This window comes from Solea solea, chromosome 21 (genome assembly GCF_958295425.1).
Source record: "Solea solea chromosome 21, fSolSol10.1, whole genome shotgun sequence".
Taxonomy (NCBI): domain Eukaryota; kingdom Metazoa; phylum Chordata; class Actinopteri; order Pleuronectiformes; family Soleidae; genus Solea; species Solea solea.
The window spans coordinates 10,271,309-10,293,313 of NC_081154.1; the positions used below are offsets into that span (position 1 = coordinate 10,271,309).

At 41.2% G+C, this 22,005-nt stretch overlaps 1 protein-coding gene across 5 annotated transcripts in view; it reads right to left on the bottom strand.

Moving 5' to 3' along the window:
• Positions 1 to 22,005, bottom strand: part of sdk2b (sidekick cell adhesion molecule 2b) — a 239,842-nt gene that overhangs the window by 59,827 nt on the left and 158,010 nt on the right. For all 5 annotated transcript variants that reach the window (XM_058620798.1, XM_058620796.1, XM_058620795.1 and 2 more), the window contains exon 2: positions 12,454 to 12,613. In XM_058620798.1, the coding sequence (XP_058476781.1) occupies positions 12,454 to 12,613 (160 nt within the window). The remainder of the gene's footprint in view (positions 1 to 12,453; positions 12,614 to 22,005) is intronic.

The following is a 22,005-nucleotide window of genomic DNA, read 5'->3' on the forward strand; positions in this document are numbered from 1 at the left end:
ACCTAACGTGGTGACAGGATGAGAGTGCAATGAATTTCTCTCATTTACTATGCTCCAATAATGATATGATTAAAACATAACTATTCTAACAAAATGTATAATTATAGAAAATTAAAAGTAAAGTTGTGTAGTTCTATTTTAGTAAAACAAAAAAAACAGCTAGAAACTTTTCAACAATTTCTTTCCACTCCTATGATAGGTTGTGTTAGGTCATGCATAAAAGACACAATTAATGTGTGTGATTAGAATAAATAAGTTTATTATAACCATTTATTTCTGAGAGTATAAAAAGTATACATGCCTTTCAGGAGGCCCCATTCACAAGCAGTTTGCCATAACCCCCGTTTGTGTGAATAATTTGTGATATGCGACACAAAGAAATGCAGATGTTGTTGAGGAGAGAAAGTCAGCGGCTACAGGAGAGTGATTCAAACAGGACAAGGCCAAACAAATGAGTAGTTTCTTTCAAGAATAGTGAATCCCTAAAGGTCTTTTGTGCGACGGCGTAACAGTATAAGTCATGCAAACGCTCATTGTAGATAGATAGAACATTTACAATGACAACACATTTCCATCTCGTCACATGTTTGAAAAGGAGTAGGCACGAGTATAAACTTATATTAACCTACCCCATTCCTATTACACACAACTCAATTAATATATATATATATATATATATATATATATATATATATATATATATATATATAAAATGTTCTCAGTTCAACACGAGAATATGTCTGGCTTTAAACAGTCCGTCCTGGATTCAACTGCTGTTCTTCATCTGTATATTTATTTAAACTTTATATTTTGTATATTCTTTTAAACTAATTTATGTTTTACTCTATGTTTTATGTGTATTTACGATATACTATGTAGATGACTGCTGTCACACAAGGACACTGGGGCTGCAACTAATGATTATATTCGTAATCGATTAATCTGACGATTATTTTCTCGATTAATCGAGTAATCGTTGGGCCCATAAAATGCTGATCAGTGTTTCTCAAACTTGGAAAGGACGATGTCCTCAAATGTCTTGTTTTGTCCTATGTGCATGTTTCTTTCATTGTTTATAATTGCCGTCCATGTGAATTCCCACCCTGCCGAGGACCTTGAACGCACCATACACGTACCGCTCGGCTCAGAGCAAACAACGGTAGACGATCTCCGCAGTGTGTGCGTCCATAGAGCCGTGAGTTATGATGTTTTACTTATGTGTTTATCCATAAGTCTTTTTCGATGACTTAGCAGTAGTTTTGCGCCATCGGTTGTATAATGTGATGAGAAATTACCGCTAATGAGTGACGTGGTGCTAGCCGCTAAACTAGCAACAATCGGAGAGGTTTATGTTGTTGTATTGCTAATCCCTTGTTTTTGCGTACATTCAACCGCAGAAGAAGAAGGCCTATCTATTACGTCACTTCCAGGTACCTGGCCAATCACAACACAGTCCACGTTCTGGGGGTGTGGTTTTGGTCTGAAACAGCGCGGAGGTGAGGAGATATTTTGATCGGCTCGTTTGCAGCGACTATTAGGTTTTTAACTATGAAAACAAGTTAATATATGTAAGTAGACCTCCATAACTAACATATATGTGTGATACAAGCATTCGATGTCTTAAACTGGTGTGAACGTGGCCTGGTTCAATAGTGGATTTTGGGTCTTTGGCATCATTGACATGGACCTTGTAGAGATCACACTTCTAGGCTGCTCAGAATGTCAGGCACCTGTGTTTTAACAAAGGATAAATGCTGGGGTGGGGAATACTGCATATAGAGCAGCCATAATTATTGAAGTGGTAGCACAAACAGACTCTATAACACGTATGAATTGTATAAAAAGTAGCTGTCATGAGTTCGCCGTTAAATTATAGTCCCTAACTGAGGCCTGTCATAATAAATACTTCTTATGTTGCCACTCGTGTGTGTTTGCTATATTTGCTGTCACATCCGTCCCCATGACATGTGCTAAAGGTGGCCACACCATCACTGCAGAATGTCTCCGTGGTAACCTTCAGTGATGGTTTCTACAGTAACGTAATGTGTGCAAGTGCAAGGGGACGGAAGAAGCATACAAGAAAAGCAATTAAGGACACAGAGGAGTGTTCAACAAAGTGTTTACAGGAAACTAAAAGAGATGTAGTCACCTCACACGGGACATTTTAAAATGAACAAACCCCTCAATCTGTTGAAGTCCTTATGATTTTGATCCACACGCCTTTGAGGTTGTTGAGTGTAAAGTGTCGTCATGCAACACTTCTTTTTTTTTTATCATTAGTTGATGAATGAAACCTACCAAAATATCCACATTGATTTGTTCCCTTTATCCACTCAGTTCTGGCTTTGTGTTTAATTAGTCGTCAAATTTTATGCGACTGGGGGAAAGAAAGGAATAAATATAATCCCCCAGCCTTATTTCAAAGTGGACGTTTATTCACTCACTCATAGCAGCCACCTGTTGCATCAAATATATACTTTGCAGGCGCTAAATTGCTGACAATGCATACTGTATATGACTCACTGCAGGAGCAGAAGCTGTATAGACACATTTATGCACAAAGCCATTTCATTTTGCTTAGGGATACCACTCTTTTGTGTCACAAACGCGATTATCTACCGATACCAATATTAGTCCGATGTACAGTCATTTTAGACCATTTATGAACACATGAAGCTGTTAACGACACATTTGTGCTGAGTCATTTCAAAGACATAATTCTCCAACTGTGTAACAAATATTGTTCTCCCAAAAAGAAGACATAAACTGCCCAAACATGACTCAGCTAAAATGCCTTTTCTGATTTGTATTTACATTTTTACAACCTGTCCACAGTGACGCATGTGAGATATAGGATTTTTGGATTGTATCGGATTTTACACTTACCGATTCCCATCTGCTACACAAATCACATATCATAGGATTTATAATTTCTGCGAGGACAGTCTTGAAAACTACACAACAATCGGATGGATAAATAATAGGAATGTATAACCACACAACTACCTGGTTAAATCAATGGATAATGTTAGAACATCCTGAATGAGGATTTGACACAGATTTACAGATTGTTGGCAGTTGACAGGCACGTTTGTTACCCTCACTGTGGAAAGATAATTGCGTCCATCAGCTTCCATGTCAGCATAAAATTATATTGGCAGGGCAGATGTATTACTATTCTGACCGACCTCCTGTCCTATTTAGGAAATTAAGATTGCGACCATATCAGTCAGTAAAGCCAATTTTAAGTGGTATTATTTTGATCTACTAAAACAGTCTCCTTTGTTTTGGAAGCAGCTGCTGAGAAATAGAAACGGTATCGTAATAATGATAAGGTGTGTTGGAACGTTTGACATATCGATCGCGCGCGCACAAAAAAATGCACTATTAAATCTCATCAGCAGCAGTGTCAGTCGGACTCAAAGGACCAAATGAGTTTCAGCACAAAGTCTGTTGAGGCTTAATCAACTAATCAGGAGACTCTATTAATGATGTGCGACTCCTTTCATATGTTCCATCAACTCAATTAATAAGATTAAGTATATGTGTTACCCGGAGATGAAAAGAACGCGAGGTGAATAAATGATGTAGTGAGGGAACGGGGGAAAAGTCAGAAAGCTCGTCACACTGGGAGTTTGTGTCAAACATTAAAGGAGAAGTAGCTGCCAGGTGGTGTTGGTGCTCCAAGATTAACCCTGCTGAGGTGGACTGAGAATTCACGCCAAGCCACAATCTTCACGGTGACTTTAGACACTATCTTCCCTCACACTGTCTCCCCTCTTTTTCGCTCGGTCCCTTATATAATGAATACAATTAACCTTTGCAGAGCTGCACGTTGGCAGCAGGTTGGGGGAGTCAGTGGGGGCTCACGGTGTTGGACAGAGATTGATTGATGTTCCTGTGGTCAGCGCACTCCGTCAGATCCCCTTTAATTAGCCCCACTCAAGAGAAATGATTAGATGGAGGAGTGGCAGGGAAATGGATAGAGGGATGTGACAAAGAGGAACTGGGCATGAAGTGGGTTGGAAAGAGATCAGAGGCAGAGACTGCGGACTTAATGGAGGAACAGAAAGATGGAAGGACAGACAAAAAAGGGGAGGGGGCAATGGGAGGGGATGATTGGAAAAACTATAATCCTTGATTGAACATGGCTGTAGTAGTGCACTTAACAGCGAGTGTTTCTATTATAACATCATACCTGCAAGGTCAGGTCAGCACCAATAACGTTTTTTCCTTACATTGCTGGTTATACAATAAAAATGATAATGATAATAATTTTCCCCTAAAGTGAATCATAATACATTAAAATGTGTCATAATAAATCTGAACTGGTAACAACACTTTCGTCCCTTCAATCAGTGCGTCTACCATCACTGTGTTGGTCGTCCCTGTTATCGCTCAGCTCAATACAGTATTCATTTAAAACCAGATCTTAATCGTGTGTCTTGTGCACTGCATTGTGTCACGCAACAACGGTTTTAACCCTTTAACAACGACACGTTTGCACAAGCACACTTTGCATCACTTTGATTACGCGGTGGTTTGTTAATGGAAACATTCCAATGGTTTCTGAAAGCTGAAAAGTTGCACGTCAAAGCCAACGTGGTTTTTTTTACGGTAATCTCGCACTGTTGCAGGAAGCTGGCGAATCAGAGTCTCAGTCACCAGAAAGGAAAGAGTTTATTTGATTAAACTATGGCAAAAGTGGTGGTATGTGCAAGCTGCCTGTTATTAATAGTTTTTTATTTACTGTGTTATGTATTTTAAATAACTTTACTGACTGTTATGAGCCTAGTCAATGATCTAGCGCTGCAGATTGCTATTTTTTAAAGCAGCATTCAGTGTTGCGTTCAGGGTCACCTCGTAAAAACCCTATTAATGTGTTCTTACGTTTCATTTTGTGTAATTGCTATAAAATGGATTACTGAGAGGGATTTCCGCTTGTATTAAAGTCACCACATGCAAAGATGTATTGTGTGGATGTAATTGTGAAAGTGACATTACTTAAAGCATTGTAATGTATCAGGATGGATAATAGATTATGATATACACTATACGATCACACCGAGTTAAAATCATTTCTTTGTCAATTATTTTATTTTATTTTGTTTAATGAGGGGCAGAGCTATTAGGAATGCACCGTGGCTTATCTTGAGACCAATGCTATTTCCCAACTGTGTTGCAGGAGTGTACTGTAATAAAGGGGACCTGTGTTGAAGTGACAGTAGTGTGGAGCTGCATCTCGTCACCAGTCGCACATAGATTCCATTCAAAATCCGGTGTTCATGTACAACCACAAAAATAAAACCTTTTGTTTTTCTTCATTTTAAATTGTTAAAACCGTATTTTAACATGCAGTAAAATGTAAAAAACTGCCAGATATTGAAAGATATTCTGGAAAATATCCAGACGGACATTTTGAGGCTTAGATATTAAATGCTCACACCCACCACAGTGTCATGATGTAACTTTACTTGCGTTAATGTCAACACAAATTGTGGTATATACTGTATGTGTAATACATTCATTTTCATAATGACAGGGTTGATATGGGTAATACTGGAAAATAGAACCATGTGTGTATCACAACTTTCCTCTCACAATGCAGAGGGAAAAAAGAAAAGAAAAGGAAAACTGAACTCACACAGTTCTCCAGTGAGCTATAGATGTGATGTCTGTGATGGCTGCTCCGCATCATCCGGAGAAAGTCAATACCGTATATGTATGATTTGACAAGACAAGTCATTTGAGAGTGTGTTGAATCTCCTGAACTCTACAGGACAAGAGGCTTCATTCTGAGCTTGTTCTCTCGTCTTGATATCTCGCCACGTACAACACATGACAGCTAACGGGGACTTAAGGCTCTGGCTTAAGCTACTGGAAATCAATAATGAGTAATTCGTCTACAGGCCAAGGGACGCCGACCTCCACATATCTTTGTCTGATGCAGACAATTTATGTTGCTTAATAAATTCCCCCTCTGTTGTTCACACAATATTTGATTGGGGCAACATTACACTGACTGTCACAAATTACTAATGTCAATAATTAAGTAATTTCTAGGGGAGGAATGGCTGCAGGTATTGAATTTGCCCCTACAGTGAGCAAGTGGCAGCAGTAAAAGCCGCTTGATGGTCGAAACCAGGCATGTAATCACCATCTCTGGTGTGTGAGTGGGTGTGTAATTAAATCAGGTGATAATCACTTGGATTTGAATGTGAATGACCTCATCTTTGAGCTCCACTTTCAGCTCTAATTTATAAAATGTATCCGACACACTTTGGATTTTCATTACATTCCATTTGCATCCATTGTTGGTGGTGTGTTGTAATAGCTGTGTGGCGCAGGAGCGGCAGGCTTTCAGTTTTTTGTTGTTGCAGTATTAGGTGGGTGTAACATGGAATGACAACACCACTGCCTGCACCGCGGTAATGCAAGTCAGCACTAAACGTTCGGGGGACCTCGCCACTATGATTCTGTCATTCAATATCAAACGACAGAATCAACATTGCACAAGAGCACAGCGTGCTGTGTTTAAACATTCACAAGTTTCATTTCATTTCATTTCATTTAATTTCATTTCATTTAGTTTAGTTTAGTTTAGTTCAAGGGAACACACCTATGCATGAGCTCAATCTTCAGTAATCACATGACCTTGTGCTTAAGCCAAAAAGGTGGTTATTGAAATAAGGGTTATTCACCGCCTCACTCTTTCACTAGCAGGGTACTCAGGGTAATGATATAGAAGTCATTAACATGTATAAATATCTGGGTCTCTTAAGTGATGACTCCCCCACTTTTAAACCATGTGAAGAAGATGAAACTGAAATTGGGCTTTTATTTTGGAAAATAACTTGAAAATGCGACTTGTTGCTATGACGACCTTTGGTACATGGAGGCCCCTGCTCAATGTCTCCATATGGTGGATTCGAATTGCGCCATCAACGTCAAGGTCTTTTGTCCATTCGGCACCATTTACATGGAACATGCAGCAGAATGATTGGAAAAAGACGAGTGTTTTTAAATCCAAATGAAGTATGTTGAGTATTTGAGGCAGATTCCATCACACATGCTTGTTTTTGGTAATCCGCCATGTTTATTTATTTATTTATTTATTTGTCATTCATGCTGCCTATCTTGGCCAGGTCTCCCTTGGAAAAGAGTTTTTGTTGTGTTTTTTTTTTAATCCCAATGGGATTTACCTTGTTAAATAAAGGTTAAAAAATAAATAAATAAATAAAAAGAACTCCACCGTAAAAAAAACCAAACAAACAAGAAGTGAGTGATGGTGAAGAGGCAAGAAAAAAGCCTATTGTGTCTGGGGGCTGTGAACGAGAGTGCCAGGGAAGTAGAATACAGCCATTTTTAGTTTCCGATAGGAATCCATTAAGGTCACCAAAAAAACAAGAGTGCGAGAGAGAGGCTGTGGGGCTGGTTCTGCCCGAGTCATTGACAGACACAAGACCACAAGACTCTTTCTGCTTAAAGATAGCACTCATCTAATAAACATAAAAAGGAATTAAATAAATACATCAAATACAAGTGTGTGTTGCTTACATATTAGAATATGTGTTATCTTACAGTTTAAAAACCCCCCAAAAGAAGTATAATGCATGACTGTTACCAAGCATATTCAAGGACATTGTCATTCCATCCAGTGTAATGTTCCATATTTTATTACATTTTTCCTCTAATATTCGCAGTATTCACAGCTTAACTGCAGGGCGTTGGAAAGTGGAGCAGATGTGGAGCGAGTGTGTGCAGCATAGCTCAATTAGAGCGGAGATGTCACAAACTGGCTCGACAGGATAATAGATTTTAATTTAACTTAACGTGGAGGTGAGCAACACGAGTTGATCAGTGAGGTGAACCGAGTGATGCCAAATGGAAGACAATTCAATTTCCAATCCAACTGCAATTTCCTCTCCATGGATGTATCATAAACTGGTTTGCCGGTATGTTTAAGATACTTATAGAGTGATAAAAAGAAGAGAAGAAAAATATGGTAAGACGATGTTGTAACAGTGCTTTCTTGTTTATTGTTTGGGACTGTTGATGACTGATTACTGTTCTTGGCAGCCAAATTGGATGAAAAAGATGGATTTAGTTTTCTTAGCACAATTCGGTTCCTATTCTTCTTGAGATTATGTGGCGGGAGTTGGAACAAACACAAAGGAAGTAAACAAAAGAAAACAATTACCAGAACGATATCCACTCCTGGTTCAAGTGAAATTGAGAACGAACGTGTATTCACTGTGTATTGCATAATCCAAATAACAGTTTTGCACAACACAGTGAGGACAGTCATTGGCACAATACTTTCCATATGCAGCCCCACCACATTTTATCCGCCCTAATATCAAGTTTCATACCTGCTATAATATGAACTGTGCACCATTCCATATCATAACAGACACTTTTACTTTGAAATTCTGTGCAATATCTTCATGAATATTGTTGATATCGTTGCTTTCATTGCACAAACCATTCGCTCTCACACACAATTTAGAGTGTCCAATTTAACTTATCCCCAAATTGCATGATTTTGGACTGAGGGAGGAAACCGGAGAACCCGGAGAGACACTAATCATATCTAAATACCTAATATATCACAAGATCTTATAGTCCAAGTGGTCATCACAAAGACAGAAGAACAGCACATGCTCAACTGCTCATTTTTCCCCCCCATGATTCTTTCATCACATCTTGTTAGCAAGATGAGCTCATCGTCTCTTCCCTCCAGACATGGAGTAACATTGCGTTGAACTTGTGGTAATTTATTCGGAGCCTATGAAATTGTATCTCTTCTAAAAATGAATAATAATTTAAGCTGCAAGCAGTATTTTGTGCGGCACTTCCTGTTTCGTGGCTAATGGTCCAAGTTTTCCAAAAATACCGATGGTTGCCGTGGCCACGCCCCTTTCCAATCTAGAAGACATCTTAATTACATTTCATCGTCAATGTGTTTCATACAAATTTAGCACGTTTTTTTTTTTTGGTACGATTATCGTGCTCAGACGAGTTTGTTAATTTACGAAACTTTAATATGGTTGACTACCTGTTGAGTTGAGGCCATATAGACCTTTTTGCTCTACTTCTGCTGGGACAATGTGTCCACCAAGTTTCGTGCTTTAGCTTAGCGTGCCAATTTTCGTCCGTTTTTACCAACCTTTAGTGCCTCAAAAATGCTTTAATTCCTTTACAGTACCTGTCTCGTTGATGTTTTTTTTTTGACACAACAAAGAAACCCGGGACTGACTTTTTCCTCAAAACACTGTCACATTGCACAGAAGAGTGGTCATTACCGAAGAGAACACGGTGCCACCCTATTGTGCCAGCTGTCAAAATGTATATTTCATCTTGATTGCAAAAAAAAAAAAAGTTGTTGAGAATGAAATCACTTGTGATTGCATTGTCAGGGAAACAAATGTTCACTCCTCAGAGCTGACAAACAACAAGAGAGCCAGAGATATGTCAGTCCGAGTGAACTTGTGACGCCGGAGGCTGTCACGTCTTCTCACTAATGCCGTTTATTTTTTTTTGTTCTGCGAGTGACTACCGATGATATTACATCCACTTTTCTTTCTGTCTTTGTAAAGTCCTTTTTTCGACTTTTGGGAGGAAAGTTTACTATCTTCCAACAGGCAACGCAGGGCATACTTCACCACACCAGCCAAGAACCACTTGACAGACAAATATGACTCTTGAGTTTGATTAATAATTAACAAGAATTGTGTGAGGCATACAGACTGGAGGTGTGCCAGGTATGTGCCCCTGATTTTCTTTCTTTTTTTTTTTTTCTTGGCAGAGTTACAGGAAGATGGTGGTGCTATGCTGTGTTACTAAATCATTGTTTGCGAAAATAATTCTGTGGCTGATGGCTCTAGAAACCTTCCTTGTCTTTGACTTAATCTTCAATTTTAATGAAGTTGAATTTTATGTGAAGATAAGACGCTTAAATGACTATTTGGGAACAAAGAAAACGGCGGGAATTTGCCAAAGGGTGTGACTACATGTCTGTGAGACTCGTGGGCACCCAAATGATGTTGCTGTTATCTGACAGTCGTACGCCTCTGCACCTCTCTCTCTCTCTCATACGCTCAGTGTGAGAGACAGACACGTTGAATAGTAATGCCTGTGCGCGCACATACCTTGCAGTATTGATCGGTTGCCAGAGGACACAAGGTCAAGTCACATGGTGTCAATATTTAAAACAGCTCTCAGCACTGGGGACCTCTACCATAACCTCATTAATATGAGGGCCGAGTCTGAGCAAATTCTCTCCTGGCACAGAGAAAGGCTGACTCCAACGTCAAGGAGGATGAGTATGCATATGTGTATATATATATATATATACACATGTATATATATACATATATATATATATATACAGTATATATACACTCAAAGACGGATTTGGTGCACAGGATTTGGACTGCCGTCGCCTCGTTTGTTACACTTTTTGGATTAGATCTCTCTCTCTGCAGGAGTTGCTCCAGGTCACGACTGATTATTCTGAGAGCTCACTTATTTTTAGCAGCTAAGATTCAAGCGGGCGAGTGACAATTGAAAAAGAAAGGCAGGTTATGCGTGATTTCTTCTGCATACCTTGGTTGCGCCGAGTTACCGTTGCCTTTTCTGTCATTTTAAAGCAGTCTCCTCTGACCAACAAGGCATTTTTGCCCAGAGAACCACTGCTCGGTGATTTTGTCTATTTTTGGACCATTCTCTCAGACCCACTCAGACCACTTGGCGCCACTTAAGTCAACTTTCTTTCTCTTTCTGGTATTTGGTGTGTACTTGAGCAAGTGTCTTGACATGCCTGTATGCATGGAGGTTGCCTATGCAGCAAGAAGACCCGGGGTTCGCGACCCGGTCGGAACAAGGGCCTTTCTGCGTGGGTTCTCTCCGGTTTCCTCTCCCAGTCCAAAAACATGCAGATTTGAGGATTAGGCAAAGTGGACACTCTAAATTGACCGTAAGTGTGAATGTGAGAGCGAATGGTTGTCTGGCACCAGCACCCGCCAAGGTCCTCATGTGGAGGATAAAGTGGTAGAAGATGGATGGAAGAACTTCATTCATTTTCAAATTTCTTCATTTCAGTAATACATGACTCTCTGCCTGAATGTAGCTATTTAGTAGAGACTCTCACACACACACACACAGAGGCTCCTGTTGTTTAATCACTCATTCTATCACTCACCTGTAATAAAGTCAAAGGGGCCCAGAGGCTACAACTGCTTTTTTCAAGTACAGTCCGTCCTGATCAATTGTTCTAGCATCCACGTGTCACTGTTGCTCTTCCCGGCGCTGTTTCCACTCTGATCTTATCCGTCTCCAGGGATTGTCAGAAGAAAGGCACGCTCTCCATCAATAAGGCTTGTATTTTCTTTTCCCATAAACCCCTTTTTCACATATTACGTGGCACAACAGTTGAGTTAACATGAGCAAAGTGTGTGTCAGCGAACATTCCCGCAACCCTCTATAGCTTCATTCGTGTACTCCCTGTCTTCACACTCACACACACACACACACACACACACACATCCACGCATGCATGCGCACACACTTGGTGCAGAGACGCTGCTCTCTCTGAGATAACATTTTCCACTTGATTAGGATCTTCCAGTTACCATTAAAGACAGTTTATCTCTTGTCCTAACCCTCGTTCGCGCCTTTCGCCTGTTCCCTGCCTCTCCAGAGAGAATGATGGAGGTCACAGAAACACAAGAGGACACAAGAAAGGCAGTGGCGGAAAAAGGAAGACGCCTAATATAGTGCATTTCTTTACCAAGTAGGTGAGTCCACACAGAAATCACAATGGTGGGAAAAAAACAATCAGATGTTTTTGTGGTCTGTAATTGATTTGAAAGACCTTTAAACCTTTTTTTTTTCCATTTCTCATTATCAACGCAATAATCCTTGAGTTATGTAAAAAGTGCTTTGTTACATAAGGAATCCCCTCAAGGCAGGGCTGACATATCACATTCATAATGGGAAGGACTGCATGGACAACTGTCCATGACAGAAGAATGGAGACCGTCTGCTTGGAAGAATGAAATACACATGTGCAAATAAAATATGACCTTTTAATTTTGTTGTTAATTTAAAAAGATAACGACAGGCTAGTAAAGTAAATTAATCCATAATTCATAAATATGGTATAATGACTGTTTAATGACGCTTAATGTCTTTTTTTAATAATGCCCATAAAAAAAAAACCCACTGGAGACGTATACTTGAGAGGCGCTGACTGCTACACCACTAAGTTGGGCTAACATTCCTTTTTGTGTCATTTCAGCTGCATCGTTGACGTGGCACCAAACTTATAATGGGAAATCAAGAAAATAAATGGGAAATTACTTTTCCACTTTTTACACCACCAAGTTCAAATTATGTGTAATGGCTTTGAATGGCAGTTCAGGCTACAGCTCTATAAACGCCGTCTCTCACCTGTACTCCAGTGAGAAGCGGGTTAGCTCCGTGCTGTTGTGGATCCATTTGAACTCCAGTGGCCAGCTCCCCTCAGCCATGCAGGTTAGCACCAGCCTGTTGCGCTCCAGGTGGAGCTGACTGCGCACGGGCTCCGTCTTGAAGTACGGCGGCACGTCGTCTGTGAAGAAGAGATGAGAACTCTTTACAATTGAAGTGTTTTTATTATTATTATTATTATTATTATTTATTTCCCCTTCACTGAACCAAGCACACAGAAAAAACCTCAAAAGCACACACCTACTCCTGAATCCCACACACATCCGTACCCCGGAGGCAAAGAAGTGCACAGCGACAAATAAAAGACAGAGGGAAGGAAAAAGTGCCCACTTTAGGGATAACTTCTAGGAAGAGTGGGTGTAGATGAGCAAGAGCTGAGCTGTCAGACGACTGGAAACCATTTTTTAAGATGGGGGGTGAACAGAGTGAACCGCACCTTACGCTCACGTTTAACTGACTGTAGCAGATCTTATCGAAGACAAAGCAAAACGCTGGTGTATTTGATCGCTGCTGGCAAGGAAACGCGCCGCTGCCACGCTCCAGATGGAAAACCCCATTTGAGCGTGTCCAATTTGGAGAAAGCTAATCTCACCGGTGCCTGTGCAGGTGATCTTGACCTGCCTTCGAGAGCGCCGCGGAGACGCCCGCTTATAGGAGCCAGGGAGCACAGGCATCAAGTCACGAAGGATTGGTGGGTCCTGCTCTGTGTATTTATGTGTCAGTAACTCACTGGCACGGCGTGCCGCTCTCCTCCCAGCCAGACCGAGGAGACAGGAGGGCAGTAAAGGCGAGGAGGAGGAGGAGGAGGAGGAGGAGGAGGAGGCATGAAATCTTTTCATCATTCGCTCTGCCTCCGCTCTGTCTTTCCCTCTATCTGTGTTACTTGAACACGCGCTGTTGAGTGTGAAGGAATGAATTGTAGAGGACCAGCGATGACTTCTCCACACTATGAACACGGTGACTCACACACACACACACACACTTCAATTTTTATATCTCAATCAAGGCGCCTCAAACACAAACTGTCAAGGTCCCTCGCGGCTCTAATACTTCACCCTTGACAAACGACGCGAAAAGAGAGGGAGCTTACTTGATGATCATTGTAAATATAGAACACATTAATTGGATGGTTGGACAATATAATTATCAAATTGACTGATAATCAGGCATTGGAATTAAACTGTCAAAATGATCTATAGAGCTGATATTTAGTTCTTCTACTTCGGCTCAACAAATCCACTGGCGGCAGAGTGATAAGCGTGGAGAAATGATGAGGAAAATGGGAGATGAACGCAAAAGGGAGCGGGACCGAAGATGATTAACAAGCCTTCAAACGCGCGTACAAGTGTAGCATGAGGTGTAGGATCGCATCGCGATAAACCATCCTTCATGTCCACTTCTAAATATGTCGTTTGGTGATTATTTTTGTCTGTGACGGAAAAAGAAAAACACTCGCATTTACATATACTGCTTAGCAGCTGTCAAAATATGTCTGTCGTGGACCTGATTTAAAGAATTATTCATCCAAGGCAGGAAAAAATACTACATTAATCCAACCAGCAGTGGACGTACCTCATGGATCGTTCACTTTAAGTGTAAAAAGAAGTCTGAAATGATCAGTGACCTTTATTAGTCCAAATATGTACAGTATTTTTTATTTTTTTTTCCTTTTGCAAAACTCAAACAAATCCAAGGTTGTTTCACACAACATGAGGACAATCGCGAGCGTATTAAAAATACACTTTGGTGCTTCCTAAAACGTGAACGGCGTCTCTCAATAAGTCCGGGATAATATTCATACATTCCAGCACCTCTCTAATGCATATTTATGAACTTGCCTGACTTTTGACTTTAGTTAACCTGAGCACAGTGGCAGCTCGTGGGCCAGTTGTCATGAATAAATATTAAAAACTAAAAAAATGAAGAAAGACAAAGGAGACTCAAGTGAAGCCGCGCAGGCAGCATGTGTCATTGAGCCGACTCATTCAACTCACATTATTTCCTACTATTTTCAAATTCCTGTTAAAGATCCAACATGAACAATGTGCAGATGCAAAATAGAGATAAAATGTAAAATAGACACTGGACTGCCTTTAGAGTAACGGCGTCTGGACGTCTACCAAAACAGTGTAGGTTAATTCTCTGTGTGGAACACAGCGAGATGGAGATGTTCAATAGTGATTTGTGATGCCTGAGACTAATTGTTCCCCGGCGATGTGCGCTTTGCTTTTATACGCGATGGGGAGATAAAAGAGGACGAGCTGGGAGGCGGAAAATGAAAAAGACAGGCGGAGAGAGAGAGAGGACAGTGGGGGAGAGGGATGGAGAAAGCTGTACCCTTTAAAAGAAAAAAAAAAATGCAAACATGCATATGGTGGAGTCACCCACACGCAGATACTCGTTCACCCACAGGAAGGTGTGAGGCCAGAAAAACAATGATTACTGATGAGTATCTCCACTAGTGCTTCTCATTAGGAAGTCCATGAGAGCTCATCAGTGATATCTTCGCGAGGAATCAGTGCATGCAGTGGGAGACAAACACTGTGGGGACATCTGCTCACATAAGGGCGTTGGGCTGCGACGCCTGAACCATTTTTTCATTCATTCATTAGTCAATTATTTCTCCATTAACCAATTAATCATATACTTGGTTAGAAACACTGAAGAATTGTTTGTTTTTTAAATTTTCGCAGCATTTCTTGGACAAAAAAACCCCACCTTTGTGTCTGTATGTATGTTAAACAACCATTAGCATGGATGGATGTATAACGTGTGGTTCCACTACAGGAGGCACCAGTCAATTATAGATTTCATTTGAACTCTTTTTTCTGTATGAACATGTATAGCATCTGTGAACTCGTCCTGTCGTGTCCCACTCCACCATCGGGTGGCGGTACAAGTCTGGACGCAGGTGAACAGGACACATTCCTACCAAAGAAGAAGAGAACAATGCTACAGCCGCCTGGTGAGCATGGCTTAACACTCCACCTGCAGGTGGGGGTGGCAATCCGGTACGCGCATGTGCCGTCCACGTGTACCCGACGCGGTCTTAGACGCGTCGATGGAACACATCGTTGAGTCTTTCACAGAGAAACTCGGGATGTTGATGCACACACACGTTCGTTTTTGCCGCTCCCAGAAGGCTGAGGTGCTGCAGTTGCATCCGAGAGTAGCAACCTCACTCACTCCTACCTACATACCTCAGCCCAGCATACATATTTCAGCTACAGCCTGAGGGATACACAAACACACACACATGCACACACCTGGTGTTGACACAAAGTCAACTGACCATTAATTACGGATGTGTAATGAAAGTGTGTGGGTGCAAATGAGTGCTGTGTGTATAGATATATAGATTTATTTAAATATGTGTGCGTGTGTGTGTGTGTGGAAGCGGGTGATTTGTTTATGTCTACATCATTTGTGTGTGTGTGTGTGTGTGTGTGTGTGTCCTTCCTTGATGGCAGGTGTCTGGATGTGTGTGTTTGTGATGCTGATGAGGATGGAAGTTTGCTGGTGGTCTAACTGAGCAGCTAATGGCCCCGCTGGGTGTGAAAATCTGTTCAACTGTCTGTCTTTATTTAGCACACTTGTGTGGCCCGCTCGCTGTGTGTGTGTGTGTGTGTGTGTGTGAGAGAGAGAGACGGGTGGGAGCTGCAAATTGTGCCAGTGTGTGAATGTCAGCACAGATGTGTGTGTGCATGTACATGTATATATATGTGTGCTATGTTTGCCTGTGCTTGTGCGCATGTGTGCATGTGATGGATGATATTCTCCTCATCCCTACAAGACTCTCAAACCAAGGCCAGCTGCTGATTGTCACCATCCTCCATCCTCAGACACACATGCATACATAAATGTGGACAACCACATATTCTTCTTTTTCCCTGGCACGTGCGTGGCATATTCCTGTTGGCCCCCTTTTTCTTCTTCCATTCATGCCTCAGAAATCCCTCCCTCCCTCCCTCCGTTCCCTGCATCTGTAGCACTGCATTTCCCATGAGACCATGCTGCCGGCCACTAATCTCCGCTCTCGCTGGTCTGTTCTGCTCTCTCTCTCTCTCTTCACAACATTACTTCGGCTGGCAGTGTTCCAGCACTGCAGTTCCAACAGCGCCGAGGCACACTGACAGAGACCCAGCCAAGGACACAAGTTCATAAGTGATTTTCACGGGATTCATTCATCCCTTTTTGTTGCTCGATTGGTTTCACGGTACACAAATGGTGGAATTCCCAGTGTTCAGAATGCACATACAGCAGACATACGACGATTTCTATGATTCATTCTTTTCACTCTAGGATAATGGCTCCTGACCTTCGTTTTAACTGTTGACTCTGTTTTAACAGAGATGGGAAAGCGCTGGTAAATCAGTTCTCTATAAGTACATTTAAACAGCAAAAAAGCAAAAACTGTTTGCTGTGTGATTCAATATCTGATGGAAGGATACGGTATTGGTGTCTGGGCACAATCAGAGCTGCCCAGACATTAAAAGTGTCTCCTTCTTTACACAACCTGGGCAAAGAGGGACGGCAGTCGTAAATCTATGAGCTCCGCATGCTTCCTTTTATCACTTACCCCACAGCGATCCCCCAGTAATGACTTGCAAAGCTACACTAAGCAGCTAATGCATTGAAACAGAGGCGAACAAGGAGAGAAACCTTCAGCACCCAGGTGTTGGGAAGATTATGCATTACAAGAAATGAAAGAAAAGATGATGTAATGTATGCCATAACACGCTTCTTCGTTCTTGTTACTGTTGTGTAATTGCCTGCTTCCTTTACATACGCAAAATGGTGCGTCTTTAGGTATGTGTGTGTGTGTGTGTGTGCGTGTGTGTTTGCTTGCTCAGATGCGAGACGCTTTAATTTCCCTCAAGATCCTGAAAGAAAAATCTCCTTAGTGGCCAAGAGTTGAGCGCAACACACTGAGCATATTATGCTATTATGTTTATGGAGGCAAATCAATTCCTGTATTATGGGACATAATAAAGCAGAGGAGCTTCTCATGTGTCAGTATCATATGGCGAAGAAAAAAAAAAAAACAACCCAAAACCCTCCTGCATGAAACATCCCTGCAAATAACCTTCACCGTGCTCCAGTGAGGTCCTCGCGTGGGATTTGAATCTGCACCTCCCTCGCAGAACGCAATGCTGTGTGAGATTCTATTTCTCTCGACATCAGGTGAAGAGTTATTGGGTAATTTTAAAATCGCGTGTGAAGAATGTGAGCCGAAGTTATGAAAGAGAAAGAAAAAAAAAAGGAAAAGTTTTGCTCCGATGTAGCATGAGCGCTCTGTGAGGAAATAAGTGCAGTCAGAAGTAATAAATGACCAAACGCACAAACACGCACACTACACTACACAGTATATGCATCAGGGCCCCGGCTAACCCGCGGCTTTGGGATGGGTTGTGTCCTGGACTCCGCCCCTGGCCTCGCTGCTGAAAAATGAAGGCTGTGGAACAATGTTCTTCAGTGCTCAATAATGTATGGTGGGTTTACAGCAGGGGAATCACAGACAGGAAGAGAACAGAGGAGCGCTCTCTTCGAATGACTTACTTCCCTTCATAGACTATAATGGTTGAAAAGATGGACGTGCATCCAAGCACACGCACGCAGGTGTTGTACATGTATCAAATTTTAATGAAAAACTCTTAATTGACCTCAGTACTGGGCGGTATGACAAGGTATTTCACAGTATCTTTCATAATGTCGACAGTTTCATGGTACACAACTGTGTTTTTTGTGCTCCAGAGATTCCAGAAATTCCTGCAATCACTACTGTACCACAGTTACTTATTAGTATATGTGGTGCAGCAGTGAAAAGGGTCCCCCTTCCAACAGCACTGTTTTTCAAACTATATGTATATATATATATATATATATAAATATCACACATATCAAATCATTTTAAATATGTTTTTTTGAATGAAACTGAGAATAATGGTGTTAAAATGACTGAATCACTATTCCTGTCGTAAAGTAGTCTCATTTAGATATTTATTCAAAATCGTTTTTCCTATTTTGCGGTATACAAAAAATAAATATCATTAAAAAAATAAATACTGATTTTTGGTATGGAGTGGTATACCAACACAGCACTCGTTGATCATAAAGATATATGTGACAAGGTTCACTTGTCACATATATCAAAGTCATGTTTACAGATTAAAGTGTTTCTCATGTCAGTCATAATAGAACACTCACCATTCATTATATTACAACCAGCCTAATCGCATGGCGTGGATTAATCATTATTGTGTGATCACAGCATTATCAGTGCCCAGCACTAATCTAAAACTCCGTAATACTGCAAATATTACTGGATTTCTTTTTTGGAGAATCGCCAATGAGCATATTCCCTCAGGAGGATGGAACTTAACCAGAGTGTTAGAGGTGGATTCAGCAGCACAAGAGTGGGCACTGGCTCACTGCTAAGGGTATGTTTACTGTGCGCTGCAGAGACAACATGAGCTGTAATCGTGCAATGGCTTGCAGTCTTCACACAAAAGAAGAGTAATTAAAGGACTGATGGATAAAGCGTATTTAGTTTGGCCAACAACATGGACTGTGCTTCAAAGACTGAAGCAATCGTCGTCGAGTGTTTTAAGACTTGAGTGATGTTGAAAATGATGCCTCGGTTAAATCAGCCACTGCAGAGCCACTTTTGATTACTCAGTATTTATAAGCATCATTATCCAATGCTAATCACCAATACAGTTAATGATAATAAAATGATCTGTTTATAAAAAAAAAAAATTAATTATTCATTTCAATATAACCCTTTTCTACACTGAACATGGTTTCATCCATCGGCCTATAGCTGAGATCGGTTCCATCGAAAATCAACAGCTCATTACACAACAGAGGTAAATTTTATTCAGGGAGCAGGTTACCGGAGTAAATAATCCTAAAACAGTGCGACTGTCCACCATTTAACAATAGCATTTACTCATTCAGTGGTGTTTGTCAATAAAATCACAATAGTCCACAAAGTAGTGCCCCATAATGATGCAACTTCAGGAGTTCAATGAGTTTTAAACGTCTTCAAACTTAACTCCAGTTAAGTCCAGTTGCCTGCAGCCAACTACTAAAGATGACCTGGGTGACTGAGAACCTTCAGACGCAGTGTTTCTTCTTTAATCAAAGTTCATTAACAGTTCATTAACAGTCATTATGTACAGTAAAGTGCACTTTCAAGTGATTTTCAAGTGGTCACCCTCCGCGCACCTACAGTGTACCCAACTCTCAATTCAATCAGAGAGATTGCAGAGAGAGATCGCTGTATTGTATACACGAGTGCACGCGATTGTCGACTCGTGCCACTGACGTCGGCGCGTCCGGCTTCTCTGCTTTAATTTCAACTATTATCATCAACAACTATGGTCAGAAAGGTTTCGGACTGGACCTTTGAACATCTGCCCAGCCCACTGATCTGGAAACCATGACTCCGTTTAAGAGAGGCACCGCTTTAAGGGAGAAATTTGGGGCGATAATTTTCTAAATTGCCACTTAGTGAAGATGATTAGCGAAGGTCAATAGGAGCGGCGTTTGATAGCAGAGGAAGCTTGAAGGAGAGGCCATTATCTATCACCACTTGCAGAAAGAGTAGAACTTGAAATGGCCTTGTTAGGAGGCTTTTAATGGACTTGAATGAGCCTTTTAGTCACTCTTTGTCATTGCCACATATCAAGCAGTTTCTTAGACGGAAAATAGAAACTCAATTCTGATGTTTGGACCTTTTTTTTCCTCTTTAAAAAAGACGTCTCTTTTCTTTTCGTATTTTAAGCTGGTGTGTGTATATTCTACAGCGATGACACTATTGCCTTTTTTGTGTGAATGTTTTTGCATGAAAAAAGAATGTGCACGCATCCGTCAGCCGAGAACGCAAACAGCAGGCAAACACTCACGAGTGAGTGTTTTTGCTGCGCGCACACACGCCGAGGTCTTGACAAAATCTGCACGCAAACAGACAAAAAGCACCTTCATCCCACCCGTGTCTCCGTTTGCGGCGTTCTGCTCATCAGCTCATGCTCATACACACACACACACACACACCTCCCTGGGACAGATGTGATCATTGCTGCGTCCCCTTTGTACTCACCTAATGAAGGGCACGTCTAAATAAAGCCAGGGGAATGGATGGGGCTGGTTTCACTGCTCAGCAAGCCAATTAGCTCCATCTTACCTTCTGCCACGCATTTCACTTTGACCTCCTGCCATGTTCTCTCAGAGTAATCACGCTTGGTTTACCCCCTGCTTTCCCTACTCCCTAGAACGGAGATCCAAAATACAGCAGCAGGAAGGAAAGCACACGAGTGCGGTCGTCAAGGGGACAAGTATACCAATTTGTGCTTCGTATTTCTTCATTGTTCTTCCAGTGTAAGTTGTTTACTTATTTGCAGAGGGGGGGTCATGAATTTTCGATCAAGGCCGTGTGTTTAAATGTTGGCACAAAAGCTCTCCTGTGGCCTTTCATACTCCTGCAGGGGTCAATGTTTGTTCCCTTTGTGTTTGCTTCTTTGTAGTATGTGTAGCCACAGAATAAAAGCCCACTGTGGCTATTCACCGCGACCGTAATCCGTCTGCATTAATTAGCTTTCAATTTAGGTATTATTTGTGATCGGAACGGAAGGAAAAGGAAGTGAGGTTGAAAGGACTAAAGTGGGCCGGAGAGGAAAGGGTGATTATTAAGGTGGGGGTACAAAACATTCTCTAAACTCCAAACTGCACGATTAAATCGAAGGATTAAGTTATGGGACAAAACAGGGGTTTTATTTACATCACTGCACATAACAGCAGTTAAGCCACTGGCCTCATTGGATGGGTATTAGAACGGATATTGTGTTATACAAAGGCAGTTTTCGGCAAAATGACGAGCCACACTGCAACAATAATATTGTCTACATCCTTCATAAAGGAGTGTTGGGGAAAGGCGTAGAGAAAAAGAAAGGATGAGTGTGTCACTCATTTAATCCCTGGTAGTGAGTAGCCGGATAGATTATATTTTTATCTTCACACTCTACCCAGGTGCAACCTCTCACCTCTGCCAAGAACACATCATCTCTGGCCGTGTGCGTGAAAAGGACAAACTATCTATTCTAATATCTGAAGAATCAGGTCCAGACAAGTGAAGAAATGACCAGAAAACTATTAAATGACTATATCATTAAGATCTTTAAGGATTAATACTGATAGGACAGGATAATGGAGAATTAGTCAGGATGAGACCAGGCAGAATATTGAAAGTTTTAGTGAAAGGATTTTAATCTCTGACATTTTTCGAAGATGAAGCAATTAGTAAAAAAATTCAGATTTTGAGGACCTTCAAAGATTTATCCAACACACAGTAACAACACTTGCTTCTGATACTCAAGGTGACTCAGTACACGTGTGAGCATTTGGTGGGTTTTTAGAGGCAATTCATTTTCAGACACAGTTAAAAAAATGCCCTGAAGACAGTTTGGGGCCAGTGTGTGAATGGAGACGAGATTACAATAGGAAAAAAAGCTG